The sequence below is a fragment of the Columba livia genome, chromosome 3, assembly GCF_036013475.1.
Source record: "Columba livia isolate bColLiv1 breed racing homer chromosome 3, bColLiv1.pat.W.v2, whole genome shotgun sequence".
In the NCBI taxonomy this organism is placed as follows: domain Eukaryota; kingdom Metazoa; phylum Chordata; class Aves; order Columbiformes; family Columbidae; genus Columba; species Columba livia.
The window spans coordinates 36,559,519-36,576,130 of NC_088604.1; the positions used below are offsets into that span (position 1 = coordinate 36,559,519).

The 16,612-nt window shown below is 38.2% G+C and overlaps 1 protein-coding gene across 3 annotated transcripts in view; it reads right to left on the bottom strand.

Annotated features, from left to right (window-relative positions):
• ME1 (malic enzyme 1) overlaps nt 1-16,612 on the bottom strand; it is a 167,842-nt gene that overhangs the window by 62,315 nt on the left and 88,915 nt on the right. For all 3 annotated transcript variants that reach the window (XM_065055293.1, XM_065055291.1, NM_001282816.1), the window contains 1 exon segment: nt 9,509-9,612. In XM_065055293.1, coding sequence (XP_064911365.1) covers nt 9,509-9,612 — 104 coding nt within the window.

Here is a 16,612-nt window from a genome sequence, read left to right on the forward strand (position 1 = left end):
GTAACAAACTGAATTTGATACTACCATTTAACTAAATATTTGCAGAAATAATAACTTCTATGATTCTAGAAAGAAGGTTTAACTTTTCTAGCAGTATTTAACTCCATTTCTATTAAAATCTGCATAGTTCATTTTCAGCAAACCCTGCCAGTAATTTCTTTCCAGTAGCCATTCAGGTTTGCTGCAGACCAGCAAGGAGATGAATGATTAACTTTGATGGTAAAATCCACCAAATTCTGAAATAAAGTTAGCCAATTAAGTGATACTTCTCTCGCTGTTTCCAAAGTGTAATGTTTGAAACAGATAACTTTCTGCTTTTGTACTAAACTAAATCCCATTTTTAGAAGGAGAAATATCAAAGTAACGCTGTGCTGGAGATAAAACAGTAAAGAATTTCCTTCTACAAGAGCCAATGCAGAAAGTGCACTAGAAATTCTTCCAACTAATTATTAGCAAGATCTAAAAGAGTAAGAGATTAGGAGAAAAAGATCTCTGAATCACTGAAACCTCAGCCTATTTTTCAAAATGTGTTCCTTTTCTCTCTCATATACACCCCTCATTATATAAAGATGACCTACCAGATAACTATTTCTGCTTCTGGGGACACAATCAGCACCCCCTGGAACACCAGAAATCCAGTTATTCAAATAAACTCACTTATTAATTCACAAAGAACCTTTGTGATTTTGTAATGAAACACACCTATCAACTAAATGGATTACATGATTTATTCAGACATTGTTAGCACTGGCACCACCGTGGGCGTCAATGAAGTGTCAGTTAACTGTACTTACATATGGTAGAGAGTCTGAAGTGTCGTATTGCATTTTTCAGCCATTTCCAGGCTAATATTTTTTACAGTGGTGTATAAACACTAGTGATTGCTAATGCAGAAATAAGATGTGTATCTGGAATTCCAAAAAAGTGTCAGAAATTCTGCAGATACCAAATACTGTCTCCCTACCTCTAGATTAAATTAAAAGGCAATGAATTAGTAAAATAAATCAATTGCATGATCTTGCAATTAAAAGCAGCAGTCTTTAGCTCCATCCAATTAAGCAGTGTGTGCCTTATTGGCTGCCCATGTCTTGGAACAGAATAATTTCCCCTCGGTGCCACTTCCTGGTGCAGACACCACCACGGCATGAAGTTCCTCGGGGACATGTCCTTGATGCCCAAGGACATTGCCTCCTGCCCCAGCTCAGTATAGCTGGAATGCAAGATGTTAGTAAAAAAGGACCTTGTCTCCAGTTACGGCTCCCTAACCCACGTCAAAAGCTTTAAAAAAAATAGTGGACAACACAATGATATCAAAACATTTACAATTGTTACAATACTTTATTCTCCCCCTTTTGTATCATCTGAATCTTTTAGGGTCACTGATGTTGCCCACCATACGTGTCAACAGCAGGACATGTCAATATTTATTTAATCAGCACAGATGCAGGTTTACTCAGTAAATCGGCAAAAGAACTGAGAAAATATCGCAAACTCTCTGTTGGGAACAAACTAAGCAAGACAGTCTTTCTGGAAGAGCCTGTGTTGGCCTGTTACTTTTCCAGGTGCAAGTTATAAGGGATCATTTTAAAATAACTAAGAACAACATATATTTCTATTCTCTATGTAAGTTCTAAAAACAACAAAAAAGAGTAGAAAGTAATAGCTCGTATTATATAAAAATTATTTTCAAAATTATGCCTGACTTATGGTTTTCCAGCATTTCTGTTCAGAATCAGGGCCAAATGAACAGAGCCGCTGAAGATGCAATTCCTTAAGGCATTTAATCTGCCAGTCACCTCTAATAACTTCGCTCTACCACGCTCATACACTTGTTTCAAATTCTCTGTCTGGTGTGTGAATTATTATGTTTTTAGCTTAGTCCAGTCAAATAATTTAAGAGAGTGATGTGCTAATAACAGAAAATAAAATTCCATTTTATTGCTGAATCAGCCAGTGGCAAAACAAGTTAGTAATATTCAAATGATGAATAGGTTATGTTAGAGATATATATTAATGGCTTCTTATTTGTGGGCAACCGGGCACCAACGATGTTTTAAATCCATAGCAGACATAAAACAAGTGAATTACTCTTAAGATACATGCCAAAATTGCATTGCTGCAGACAACAACTGACAGTTGGCTGATGTTGGTTTTTAGGTCCCATCAAACTCATGGGGCAGCTTTTAGACCTTCTGGATCTGGTCAAGTCACAAGCCCTCCTGAGCAGTGGATCAGTTGTGCTTAAGTGAAGTGCAGAAGCCCCACCAGCTCCTAGGTGTCCAGCAAGGACTCCACTTCATCTCCTCTGTCTTCTCAAACATGTTGTGTTCTATAGTTTACATTTTATCTGATAAATGCTGCTTCCCTTAAAGGGAGAACTGACCTAGACCCTGACATCAATGTTTTGTGTTACAGAAACTGCACTGCCTGAAACATTTTTCTACCATGAAGCATAATGGAGAAAAGTATCTGCGGTCTCAGGAGTCTGGGTAGGATTACAACATCCAAGTTTCCTTCTTACCCCTATTATAACTACTCTGTGACGCTAACAAGCAGATTAGAAGTTGCATTCAAGCAGGAGATCAAGAAATTCAGACTACCAACTGCTTGATCAACATCATCAACTCAGGGAGGTCAACAAGGCAAACGTTAAAACCTTCTTGTAACTGGCACATGTGCCTCAGAGGGTGCAGGGAAAGGAGAGATCTAAGTCTTTCCTAGGTGGGAGCTCACCACGGCCCTTTGCTGGCCCAGGCCCTCTCACGAAGGGCAGGATTGGTTTGGGCAAGGTAGGACATCCAGGCAGATACCACTGACTCTGGCCTCAGCAGTATCTGCTGCCTTGTTCCCTCCCACAGCAGGGCTTTATCTTACCAGCAAATCTCAGGCTACCACAGTCCCGTTGCTTTTGGCGTCCTGCAGCCCCCGGCCACGAGCTGCAGAAGAGGCACCCACGGGTCAGGAACCTCAGGTGGAAGCAGGTGCAATTCGGGTGGGATGCTCTGGGTAAAGCACAGCGGTGTGGCTGTCTGGTAGGGATAAAGGACCAGCGAGGGATGAAGCACTGAGGCACCCAATCCCATTAGTCAGACTGACAGTGAATGAAAGTTTTCCTACTAGGTAGAAATAATTCTTGACTTGTCATAGGAGAGAGACAGGGCTGGGATATGAGGGACAGATGTCTTATTACATTCTGATGTGAACTGCAGCCAAAAATTTGATATTTTACTTTATTGGATTTTCCAAAGGGGAAAAAAGAATAGGAAACTGCTGCTTCTGACAGCCTGGAAAACTATTACACTTCTGTAACAATAATATAAACCTTGTTAAAATATTACACTTGCATCAATTATTCAAAGAAAACAACATTCACTCCATTCACAATACAGTTGCACCAGCTAAATTCTGTTGAGAATCCTGCCCACCATTTGCTGGAGCTATAAAAGAGGACGGAAAGTAACTGAGATTACCCAGGCCTTTTCCATCTGAAAAATCCCTTCTTAAAATAGTTTGGAGAAGAAAAGCCTGAGAACAGCATGTTCTTCACTTGTTGGGTTCTGAATGACTGCAGCAAGTCTGGGACATAGCTGAGCATTATTAGAACATGGATACATCCCAGTCTGAGCTTCAGAATCAGTTTCAGTACAAGAGGCATATTAAAAATACTAAAAATATTCCCCCACTCTCTCTATTTTGTCCCACAAAAAGAAAACAATAGCCTTCCCCCTCAGTACTGTGTTTGAGGTTTTCATTACTTTTTGTGCGCTTTAAGGGATGGATAAGGTTTTATTTCTTCAAGGCTCCTCTGCTGATCTTTGCTAAGAATTTCTCTGAGGTCTCGCATTACAAACAGTAATAGGACTCTTTCTACAAACAAACTTGATGTGATTAGCGTCTGTCTATGCTGCTATGATTTTGCTTCACTGATTCACTCTTCATTATGCCATTCATTGTGTCCGAAGTTTGTAAAGCATATATTTGTAACATTTCCAGCAATCAGATATAGTTTAATCATCAAATGAACAAGCAGGAAAGGGGATAAGAGGAGTAAAAGGCACCAAATAACAAAAAGAAAGATTGTGCGTCTACATTCTTCTTTCTGTGATGTATTTTTTTATAAAAGACAGTCATACTGGAGGTGAATTAATTAACCTGCTCCCCCTTACCTAATGGAACATCCAGAAGCCTTCTACCCAGTCTTCTTTCCTCCTCCTCAAAGTCCCCTGGATTTGGCAACCAAAGGAGCAGCAAATATGCACACAAGCATCCCATCTCGAAAAACATACTGCAGCTAAGTTATTTCTCTTTCTCCACTACACAGGCATGCAAGGACGATTCTAAACAGGGTACCCCATTAAGCAGCTCAGCCTGGAGAAGGGTTCAGGCAGGGTTCCTTAACCAACTTCCTGGAAGTGGCATCATCTGTTGAGAATTTAAATGTTGCAAGTGATTATAGTTACAAGTCATCATAGTTGATCACAAAATTTGCAGATTTTCCTCAGTCAAACCATCACAGCTGCTTGAACTAGGATAAAAAGTAAACCACGTTTAGCAAACTGAGTTTTCCTCTTCCAGAACACTCTCCACTATCCAAAGCAATAATTCATGTTTTAAAATCACAATGTTTTTGAGTTTGAGGGCCTTTTTTAACAGGCAAACAATCTAAGCATCCTGCTGAATGGTTTTACCCTGTCAGCATAAAAGCAAAGTCTACCCGTGAGTCTAGGCTGGCAAGGAGCTGGAGCCCTGGGACCAAGTGGTTTCAGGAAGAACACAAACCCATTAATGACTGGAAATGAACTCGGATGTAGCCACAAGAAGTAACTGAGAGCAGGTTCAAAGAGTAATTGTAACTGTAGTCAAGGCAGGGTATGGGCTAATGCCTAAGGACCCACCCTTCTCCTGCCCTGCTGTCCACAATGATCTTCATGGGAACATGATGTTCATTGAAAGGTGGAAGAAACAGGTATTCATAGACTTGAAAAATTGCCTCAAAGGGCCTAAATCCCACTAATGGACAAAAACCTCTCAACAGAAAGATCTTCACTGAGTTTGCCATAGGAGGGAGTTGTTGCAGCAGTATTTCTTCCTGCACACTTTCTGACAGCCACTTTAACTTGAGCAATATGGGAACGTATAGGCGCGATATAAGTCTTGGTCTTGTACCACTACAGTGTAAAAGAGGACAGAGGTACCAATGTTCTTGTACTCACAATCTGTGCTTGAACATACTGTCAGAACCATTGTGTGGTTCAACCACCTCCTTAACGATGCACAGCTATAAGCACCTTTTATGTTGACTTCTTGCTGGTATATCCTCTTGCCAAAAATAAGGGCTGTTTGAATTAATTTAGTTATTCACAAATTGAATTACATGCTAATGTAATTGATTAAATGAAAACATCTATTACAATATTTGTGTATTTTTATTTTGTGAATGTATTACTTCTACAGTTGTTCTCAAAGTTAGATAAACCGTACTTGCCATAAAACACTGTTTTAAAGTAACACATGATGTGAAATGAAATCTGCTACCATCTGTGAATAATGTAATCAGGCAAATGAGGAATAATGACTACATCATGGTAATTTAGGATGGAACATACTGAATTACAATTGTCAGCAGCTTAGTTTATAGCTCACAGCACAGCATATAAAAAGAGTGGGGAAGGATTTAATTAAAACATGATTACAGAGAAGAACAAAAACGACACACAATATTACTTTTCAAGGGTCCACTGCTATTATTTGCATCTTGAAATGAAACTGAAAACTCACCATCACACGTGTGGTAGAAAGATAAATTCAGTGATACAGGGTTGCTTTTATGCATCATAAATCCACAGGGTTTAGTTTATAACAGAATAATAATTCCACCCAACTCTTTGGGGTTGCGGTAAGTGGTCAAGGAAATAACGTAGGGCAGCTACCCCAGATTATTTCCATTTTCTAAAAGTTTCCTACCTATTCACAGACCAGAGCTTCAAGTAGGTATTGTTCCTCCCCAGTGTACCGTGCCTTCCACCAGGGATGGTCTGCAGCAGAAGGCAAGCTGGTATGATGCTGTTCTTCCCTACACTGGCATTTTTTTGAGGGGTTCAGGGTGGAGTTATCTTTACCAGATTTGTGTCCTTCAAAATAAGGAAAAAATATCCAGACTCTTTGAATCTACTTTTTGCACCAGAGAAGGAAATTCAAGTCCCTCTTATTAAAAAAGTGCTTTTTTTTCCTCTCTCTTTATTTCTTGTTCCATCTCCATTCTACAGATTTTCCCTTCAAGTGTTTCCATAATCCCTTCACTGTTGTACATGAATACCTCTTGGCCATTGATATGTTTCTCTTTGCATCATTTCAGGCAAATAGGAAGAAATAGGAACTGGAATAAAAATAGTTATTTCCTCTGGTCACACAGGAAGCCTTGGTGGATTGATACCAGCTACCAAAGGCTTTTCTAGCAATCCCTCCTCTCAAACTTTCCTCTGTAAACATAGATATTTAAGAAAAACTTGTCATTTGGAAAAATTTACTTTTCTGTATAAAATGTTTTATGACCTATTTCTCCATAGGGCAGAAACTTAACAAACGTTTCTGAATTCCAGTATGATTTATGTTCTTCAGTGAAGAAGATAACTGTCCAGTTTTCTCATGTTATAAAATACTCCTTCTATTTAGAATATTCCTGTTCCCCTAAATTACCACACCGACACAAAAGCAAGAAACACCTGGTAACGTCCAGGGAAATTATAGCACCTGCCCTCAGAGAGGGCAGCTGCTGGCACTGGTAATAAATAAATAAACAGATAAGTGTATACATATGTAAATAAATAAAAGCTGTTCACTGGATTTATGTCAACAGAAATCTAGATACTTTCCATATGCTTCTGCCTTCCCACATCTGGGAAAAATCACATTGTACTAGTTCCATTCTGCCATGATAGAATGCCGGATACTCCACCAAAATCTTTTAGCAATGGATGGTTTAAGTTGTAGGGCTTTTTTAAAATCCAAAATCTTTCATAAAAATTTTTGTTTCATAAGAACTTTTTGGGGGTGAAGAGCATGCCATGAGAAGAGGAAAGTATTGTAGTTGATGAAACTATACCTTCATGTGACACATTTTTTAATAAAGCATTTTCTTTATTATACATCATGATACTTATGTATAAGCATGACATTTCAACACGAAACACTATAAATGATGCTCCATCAACTTATAAAAATCTAGGTTTTCAAAAATGAACAACCAAGATGATGTGCATATCTAGGAAGATTGCCTGGAAGCCAACAAAGGTCCTGTACGAAGTGCACTGCCCTACTCCTGCTTGTTCCCAGGCAGTGCTGCTACCACCTGGCTCTCACTTCTATTATCTGTGGAGAATCATGAGGGTGAAAGAGATATAAAATAGGTATTTAATGTGGTTCTCCAACTTGAAAATAATTGTCATCACCTTAAAAGCCTGTATTTAAATGTGGCTTATTAAAAATACATTGCAGCCTTATGCTTTACCATGTTTGTGGTTATGTATGTCTTGGCAATGATACTCCATGGTACTGAAAACATGACAACAGATTTCTCCAGAAGTTCTCTCATTCTCAGAATTAATTAGGCAATGCCAAACAAGAAAGCCTCTTCTGGAGTACCATGGCAATAAATAACAATAAATATGACCTTAAATGTAACAGACCAAATGTGCATTTAAGATTAGCAAAGCAAATACTCTGTCAAGCAGCCAGCAAAAGGCTACAGAAAAGTGAAAAGAGGAAAAACATAAAAGAAAATTTCACAAGGAATAGATAACCAGCATTTAAGCAAAGTATGTAATTACCCAGATCACCACAATGACTGGTAAGGGAAAGTAATACACAATAAAGCAAATCATGACCTGCATCTTTAACCGTCAGACCCACCACACCAGAATCAACTGCAAGTGCTGAATCTGCCAGTGGCACGCTAACCAAACTTGAATTTAGGAACATATGAAATTATTGAGCAAATGGACTTGATTTTGACTTAACTACATCACCTTGCCCTTCACCTTAGCAAAATAGTATCTTAATAGAGATGTCACACCACAGCCACAGCAATTCACAAGTAAACCACATGAAGTCTGAAATATAATTTGTAAGTGCTCCACTTTAAACTTTACATAAATGACACACTACTGCAGACTATGACAGATATAGCTGAGAACAAAGTGATCTTTTCGAAGGTCAAGCAAACATAAATTGCTCAAAATTATAGAGTTTTAAAGATGCTGAAGTACAAAGAGTATGTCAACCAGACCTTCAAACGTTACTGAGATAATATTCTGCTTGACTCTGATGATCTCCTTCAGTAGGAAGAACTGTGGTTCATTTTAAAGAAAGAGTGATCTAGGGAATGCATTAAGTTAGGGATTCTCAAAAAGTGGTCCACAGAGTAATTTCTAACACTCTGAACATTGTGTTAGGAAGGTGAAAATGTATCAGTTTTATCTGAAAGGGAATAGTCAGAAGAGGAGCAAACATGTTACAGGGTAGAGCCAAATGAGCAACTTTCACAGCAAGATTATGAAAAAGAGAGCATCAGCTGGCTGCAGGTGGTGGGGAAGAATATAGTAACACATGAAGGAATGAATATGTGCTTCAGGCATGGAAATTAGTACTACCTGCTTGCCCAAGTCTCTTTTGCACAGGAACCAGAGCAGCAAGAATTGAGGTTGTGCATGTCCAGGTAAGGTCCCAAAAGGGAGACAAAACACAGATGGTGCACAAGTCAAGACTGAGGAGCTGAAAAGTATTTCCAGGTCCCACAGCTCAGCCAAAGCTTTGGGATGCAGATGTAGAAAACAAATTCTGCTACAGATCCTGGCACTTGGGCTACTTTAGGTATACCCATTGAATGAAGGGCTAGAATTCTGAATATTTTAACAAACAAGGAAAATATGAGCAAAAGTGTTATTTGACATGTGAGAGGAACTATTTCATACATGATGGTCTAATAATAAATTTAACTACTTTCTGTATAGGAAAAAAAGAAGCAAGAGATAGAGAGCTGACTTTATACAGTTTCATACCACAACATTTAAAACCAAAACACCGAAAGCTCAATCCTGCAATGGTTTTGGTGAGGGTAGAAGCAGGGGCTGCCAAATATGATAGCTTCTTGCAGGCTGCTGACATCCCACATATGAAATTATAGTGACAGAGAAAATCATGTAGGCACAGCACTAGACACAGAAAATTATTAGGCAAATACTTAACAATCACAGTCCCAAAAAAGAAGTTTAAAAAACTAGATCACTGATCTCAAGGTAAGTTTTGCCACTCATGCAGTGAATTCATAAAGCTGCAATACTACAGGCAAGTAGTTCAGGCAGTTAGAAACTTATAAAATACTAAGCTCAAAATAACAATGATCAGAAACATAATAATTCTGTCTTCCTTTCATAAGCTACCGACCTTTATTTCTTCCAAGATGAAGTTCACAGTGGAATTCACCAATGAATAGTACAGATATATCACATACCTTGAAGTCACAGCTTCCATGAATTCATCAAGAAGATCATCATAGGCTTGACCTCTGATTCTCTTGTGTCTCAAACCAATATACAAAGGGTCTTTCAGCAAAGTCTGTTGAAAAAAAATGTTTGAACGATTACATGAGCAAGGTACCCTAGAACATTCTAAGTTAAGAAGAAGGGGACAACAATACAGTGTTTGAGGATTAACTCAAGCATATGAAGTACATATCTGTTTATCCACCTCTATATAAAGACTGAAAAAAGCAGAACAAAGAGATTAATGAAACACCCTTTTGTATCAAGGAAAAGGGATACCCTGCCCTCAAAGGAAGTGTCTTGTTTCCAAAGGAAAAAGTAAAAGTTTGTTCTGCAAAGTCAGATTTCAAAAGTATCTTTTAAAGCTTTAGTTATTACGTTTCGTTTTTTTCCTTTACATCCTGACAGTTGATGAGCTGATATTCAGAAAATGTGCTGCTTTCTAAAATCCAATATGCCAAAACATAACCAAGCCTTTGACCTTTTTCGATCAAGCATTTTAAATTATCAGTTTATATTCCGGCATTCTCCACTTCATTTATCCATGTCCATCAATTGGGTATGATTTCTAAATTTGTCTATGCTTAAGTCTGTACTTTTTCTTCCTTTAGATTTCCACCAAGCCTGTATTATTCCACGTCTTCACTAACAGAAGGTCTTGTTCTGTCTCGTTTATTAATTTGTAAGCTATAATTTTGAAACACATGTCTTCAAAGTATTTTTTAATCACCTTCAACAATTCTCTCCAGCTATAGCAATTCCCCAATCTCAAGACTTCCACTGGCTCTCCCAGAAACTGTCACACAAAGATACTCTTTGCTATTATTTTTTACAGGCCTCTGAAAATAAATAAGCTAATTTCTCAGTTTTATCTAGTGTGCAATCCTCCCACACATGCCCAAACAGCTTGCAGAATCAGCCAGGAGCTTGACTAAACAATTTTCATCCAAAACCAATTTGCAAAACCAATATGGCTGCCGAAATTTGTACAACGGCTTCAAATAGAAAAAATCGGAAAAAAAAAATGCAGATCACCTCTCCTTCCCAAGAGACATCCTTCAACATGCAACATGAAGCAAAAATGCTGAAGAGCTTGCTCAGCCTGCTTCAGGTTGGACATCAGAAATCTGATTTGGATTTTAAAGAAGTGCTTTAATGCCCTTCAAAGCATTTCTGTGTTGTTGAACTGAAAAGTCCTCTGGGTCACAAGCCCCTGTTAAAGACCAATTTGAGTCAGGATGAAACTTAAAACCTTTGGCAGTATTCTGCTTCCCCTAATACAGAGCTACAGATAGAGATGCTTGTATCTCCCTCACTTTTCTCTCTATTTCCATAAAAGAGTAAAGATACCAGATTAAAATGTTTTAAAAAAATCAAGCAGGATTAAAAGCTGATTTTTCTAAAATTGTTGCTAAATTCACCATCATTTCAAAACAATTTCTAATACATTACTTAAAGACTGTCAGAACTTGTTAGTTCAACTGTTTGAAGAACGAATAAAGCTCGAAATCAAAATTACTTTGTAAATAAAGGTGAAATCATTACATTGTAAGTATTTTATTCATTCTCTTCACCAGTTCTACGGAGTATTCAAGTTGCATATTCAGTAGCTGAAATAATTTTAGCCATGTATTCAGATTATACTAGATATGCTAACAGCAAAATCATAATTATGTACCTTTCCAGATATTGCAGGAAAAACTGGCAAGAGTTTGATGTCAGGTATCTTCCAAAGGAATTATCCCTTTTGTATGGTCTTTTTTTGTTTAATAACTTCCAACTCTGTAGTCAAGAACTACTTCTGGAGTTACTTTTTCATTTCCCTTTTGAGTTTGCCTAATTATTTAAAATGGCCTCAGGAGAATCTGACAAATCAAGGATAATTTTATTTCTCTGGAAGACGAATTCACAGGAATTGCAAATGAACTGTTCAGCAATGTGATATCTTAAGACAAGTTTGGAAACCCCATGGGAGTTGCCTCAAGCTTCCCACAGACTGAGCACGCAGGGCTGGGAAGCAGAACTGCCAAGCGGCACGAGCATCACGGCAGGACTTGGAAACAACGATCCCATTTCTAAAATCCCATTGCTGCAGCTTTCCATGCCAGTAAGGTTCTGCTGCTCCATGTCCTGTGCAAGCATACCATGTGCCCCACAGTCCAATTCAACCTAAGTAACTCATCCCCTATCCAACTCCAGTAACTCTTCTTCCCAAACTGATTTGCTCTTTTAACACACAAGCTTTTTATTAAACAATATCTGTTTTCTCACTTTGTAAAACAATGCTCAAAATGGGGGAAAGAAAAAATATATATGTCTTTAGTCCTTTTATTTTTTGAATTCTGAAGACATTTCCAAAACACTTCCTGGCCAACCTGAATCATGCTGACTCCTTCGACAACCCAATTTATGTTGGGCGGTGATTCTGTGAAAGTTCCAGAAAAATAGGTGTTCACAGTTATGCTGTTTAAAAAGTGCTAAATAATCCATGGGTTTGCCTCGAAACATAGTCTTTTATATTTCTTTTGCCACTTTTCTGTCTTTCATGTCTGTGAGCATTTAAATCTATAGCCAACGCTAAAGCTCAGAACTCTCAAACAGCTCCATTTATAAGATCACTACAGGAATTTATTCATATATCTTTCATGCCAAAATTTGATGTGGAATATTTAAAACAATCAATACAATGCTTCTGGGGTATGTTTAAACTGCCAGCCTTGGAAGTCTCACAAGCAGAGACAATTAATGCAGTGACACAACTCTGATGAAAAGCCTGGCCAGCTATATACCCAAAGTTCAAAATTCCTTTACAGCTCAGTGCATTCTGCTTCACAAATGTTACAGTTCGACAAGAAATAGCCCCAAAAAGTTCCTTTATAGTCCTGTTTGGAACAACGTATGAAGAAACCCAGGGCGGAGACAGAAGAATGAAACATTCAGCAAGTGAAAAGAAGAGTGGTCACGTCTGAGCCCTGAGTGGCAAACTATTGTGGAGCTGCTCCCTTTCCAAAGGGCGCTGAAGAATGAATAAGCCGCTTAAGCACATTATCCCCTTTATTCAGGTCAACACCATGCAAACCCGGTCCACAGTGGTTGGTTTTTTTAGAGGGTTCACACATCTTGAGAGATTAACATTTGCTATCGACTGTTTCATGGCTTTCAAAACAGATTACCAAAAAGAAAGTACCATCATACAATCGAGTATGTCAAGCTGACATTATGATTAGGTACTTTTCCTCAATGACTTGGGTTTCTTTTGTTCCTCAGCTTGTTGTCAAAGCTTAAACTTTGTTTTGTTCTTTTGGAAATCTAATTTCCTTCAAAACTCTGCTTTTTTCAGGTTAGTGGGTTGCTTATGCATATTAAATGATACTGAAAAAGCTGAGGCTGGTCTATTTTTAGACTCGCTTACTCTAAGGCTAAAAAAGAGTTATAAATAATTAAAGTTTAGCAATATGGTACATTCAAGATTTAATAGAAATACGGTTTTACAAGAAGAAAGGGCTTAATTGAGGTTCTGGTATTGGAAATATCAAGTAGATCTACTTAGAATTAGCTGTGTAAAATAACAAAGAGTTCTTTGAAGCACCACCTGAGCGTATTAAAACTGTAATGACCTTTGGGTTTTTAAGAAAAAGGCAAGCCGTTTATACCATCTTACTTGTGCACACTTATAGTACAGAGATCAGTGAACCATCAAAGTTCAGGCAAGGCTTGAGCTGTGCACCTGGCTCTAATTTAGCTACAAAAGCCAAACCTGCAAGAAACAGAAAACTGCACACTTATATATTTCACCAGTTGAGAACAAACATGCTGAAATGTCATCTATTCTCAAACTTGTCACGGAGACATTCCTTTGGAACAGACACTTTTTTTTAGTGAACAGCTTCACGGAAAAGCAGAGGTGAAGAACTGCAAGACGCTGAGCCTTTCCACTCACAAAGATGGCAGCAGAGACCATCCAGAACCTCCCAGTGCCACCTAGAAAGTGGTTGGTGCACTGGAATCCTGCACAGCAGCAGCTCACCCCATGCCATTAAAATGTCAAATCCCTTCAGTTCTACAATAGGAAATTATTTGCATTAGGGCCACAGTTATAAAATTAAAGGAGAACTACATTTGTATGGGACACCAGAAGGTTTGGGAGGAAAATATGCCACATGCCAGAGATGAAACACATCTGAGAGCATGATTGCTCTAACAGGCCACGCGATCACTAAGAAAAACGGGGGAATGCTGCCACTTTTTTAAGGGTTAATATTTTCTTATGCTAATACACTGTGAATTCTTTCTGTAAGTAACTTGTGTCAGTTTTCACAGGTTGGGGAAAGGCTGGTGAGCACAGGGGAATTTCTGTTCTCCAGGAAAGCCAGACATTTCAAATAGTTTTTTTTTTCTTTTGTTCCACAAGATTGACATTTCATGTGATACGAAACTTTTTCCAATAAAAGAGTTAGTTAGTCAGAAACAACATAAATGTTTTGGACTTAACTTCAGCTTCTTTCAATGCTAATTACCCAGTAATCAATCTATGATCATTTAAATTTTTTGTTTGTAAGCACTAACATGCTGAATCACAATTTTCTATCCTGCAAGAACTGCTTTCATCTGTAAAGCTGTTTTTTTTATAGCAATAGGAAGAACGTATAAGATTTTCATTGATATTCAACTAGGAAGCTTTTTTTTCTTTCAATAAGCTTATTTTGAAGTCTGAACTACAGGACGATGCCCTTAAAATGTGTAACATATTCTGTGCTTCCAAATGCCAATTGTATTTGGGATGTCCTGAATGCTGCAAGTAACACTGACACTGAGTTTGAGGGTGTAGAATACTTTGCAAAAAGAAAATTCATAAACATAGAGCTAAAGATTTTTTAAAATGTTGTCGTCTTTGAACTACATTGGCCCCATGACATACTTACTAAGAAGAGACCATGGCCCCTCCTATCTAAAGATTAGAACTTTGTCAACACATTTACAGTTTGTAAACTGTAAGGGTCCTCTTGCACAGGAAAAAAAGTGGCGTCAACCTCTATTTTTCCCCAAAAGAAGGAGACCTCATCTTTGGTAGTACTGGCATACAGAGCATTCCCTCTCTTTGCATCTCAGTTTCATCCAAGGGATCCTCCATAGAATCACAGAATATCTCAAGTTGGAAGGGACCCATAAGGATCATCAAGTCCAACTCCCTGTTCCTCGCAAGACTACCTAAAACTAAACTGTATAACTAAGACCATTGTCCAGATGCTTCTTGAACTCTGACAGGCTTGGTGCTATGACCACTTCTCTGGGGAGCCTGTTCCAGTGACTGAACACACTCTCAGGGAAGAACCTTTTCCTAATGTCCAATCTGAACTTCCCCTGATGCAGATTTGGAGGCAAGCAATCACCAACGATCCCAAAATACACCAAAAAATGGGTATCACAATGGGTTGTTCTAGGTATAAATAAAGTAGGAAAAATCTCACACATTGGACATGAGTTTAAAAGTTGAGCCCAACTGTGCTAGACTTGCCAAACCCAAGTGACTGCCAGTACTTGACAGATAAAGATACTGTCCATGCAGACAGCAGTTGCACTATAATTAACATTTTCCCATCTGTAGCCCTAAAAATATCACTGAAAACTGCCCATTGTCTGTCCAGACAAAATTCTAGTCAAGAATTTAAAAGATAATACATTCATAATGTTCAACATCAATCTTAAATACAGTGTTTGAAGGGAACAATTTATGTGGAAAATATTAATCACAATATTATGCATTTTTGCAACAGTTCAAAACATAAAGATTTATTAATACTCTGATGAAACAATATCCTAATGTGACAGAAAAGAACCATAGAACGTCCTGAGTTGGAAGGGACCCCCAAGGACCATCGAGTCCAGCTGCTGTCCCTGCATATGACAACCCCAAAATTCACACCATGTGTCTGAGGGCTAAAGAGGTAGTTTCCTCTAGGCTTGTTGGATTTGCTCTGACCATATCTGTGACCATTCTTTCATGAACAAAGCTCCTGCTTCTGCATATGTGAATGTACTATATTTAAATTTTAGAATACTCACAAATATGATCTAAGTGAATGAAAGAAGTAACGATTCTCTTAAAAAAAACCATGAATTACTATTTAATATTCTTCAAAATAGTATTTCTGTTAGAGAAGCTTTGAATGTTTTTTTTCATGTTATGACCTCTGACTGGAGTTTTTCAAGAGGCATTTTCTCTTACATTATTCTCTTGAAAAGTGCTATTTCTGTGTAGGTTTAGAATTATTAGAACAGTCTAATTGGCTTCCCCCTCACACCCCCCAGTGTGCTTAGGTTTAGACAAATATTATTATTTTGTGCATTAAATTTCAATATATGTTTCCATGCAATTTGTGAAGGCACTTTTGCAGGGTGTGCTTGAGTGAACTTGCACAGTGAGTAAAAGGGACAAAATGCTTCAAAAATTTTATAGTAGTAGCATCCATAGCTTAACTCATTTCCATTTATGTTTTCAAGACATACTTTTCATACAGTATTTCAAATTTTGTCAACAATAATTTAAGACTGTGCTAAAAAATGGAGAGAATATGTTCTCTCTTCCATAAGTGCGTAGTGATCCTGCAGTTTTGCACGGCTACACCAGATGTTTTCAGTTATTTCTCCTAAAGACAGGCTTGCCTTATCCAATCCAACTTGTTCTTTCCTTTCATAAGGTTGTTCATCAGTCAATTTGACCATTACATCCTTTGCTTGCCTTCTTCTCAGCAAGCTCACTCATATCTTAGCCTGAAGAGGAATTACCAGTTGCAGGTTTGACTGTGCGCTGATACTCTAGTTATTTCCCACACAAGCAGGCTGCTTTACCCAGCTGAAATATTGTCAGTAAATTTTAATTTAACAACAAATAAAAAAAAATAATCACTCTAATGACTGGAAAGAATGCTTCATGAAGGAATTTTGTAACACGCTATGAAATTACCACAGCCTGTCCCCAAGCAAGAGGCTGCACAAAGCCAGGCTGTGCCAAGGACATTCCGTGGGCTGCTCCAGGCGCACGTCTGCGGCACCGAATAAAGGCCCCAGTGTGT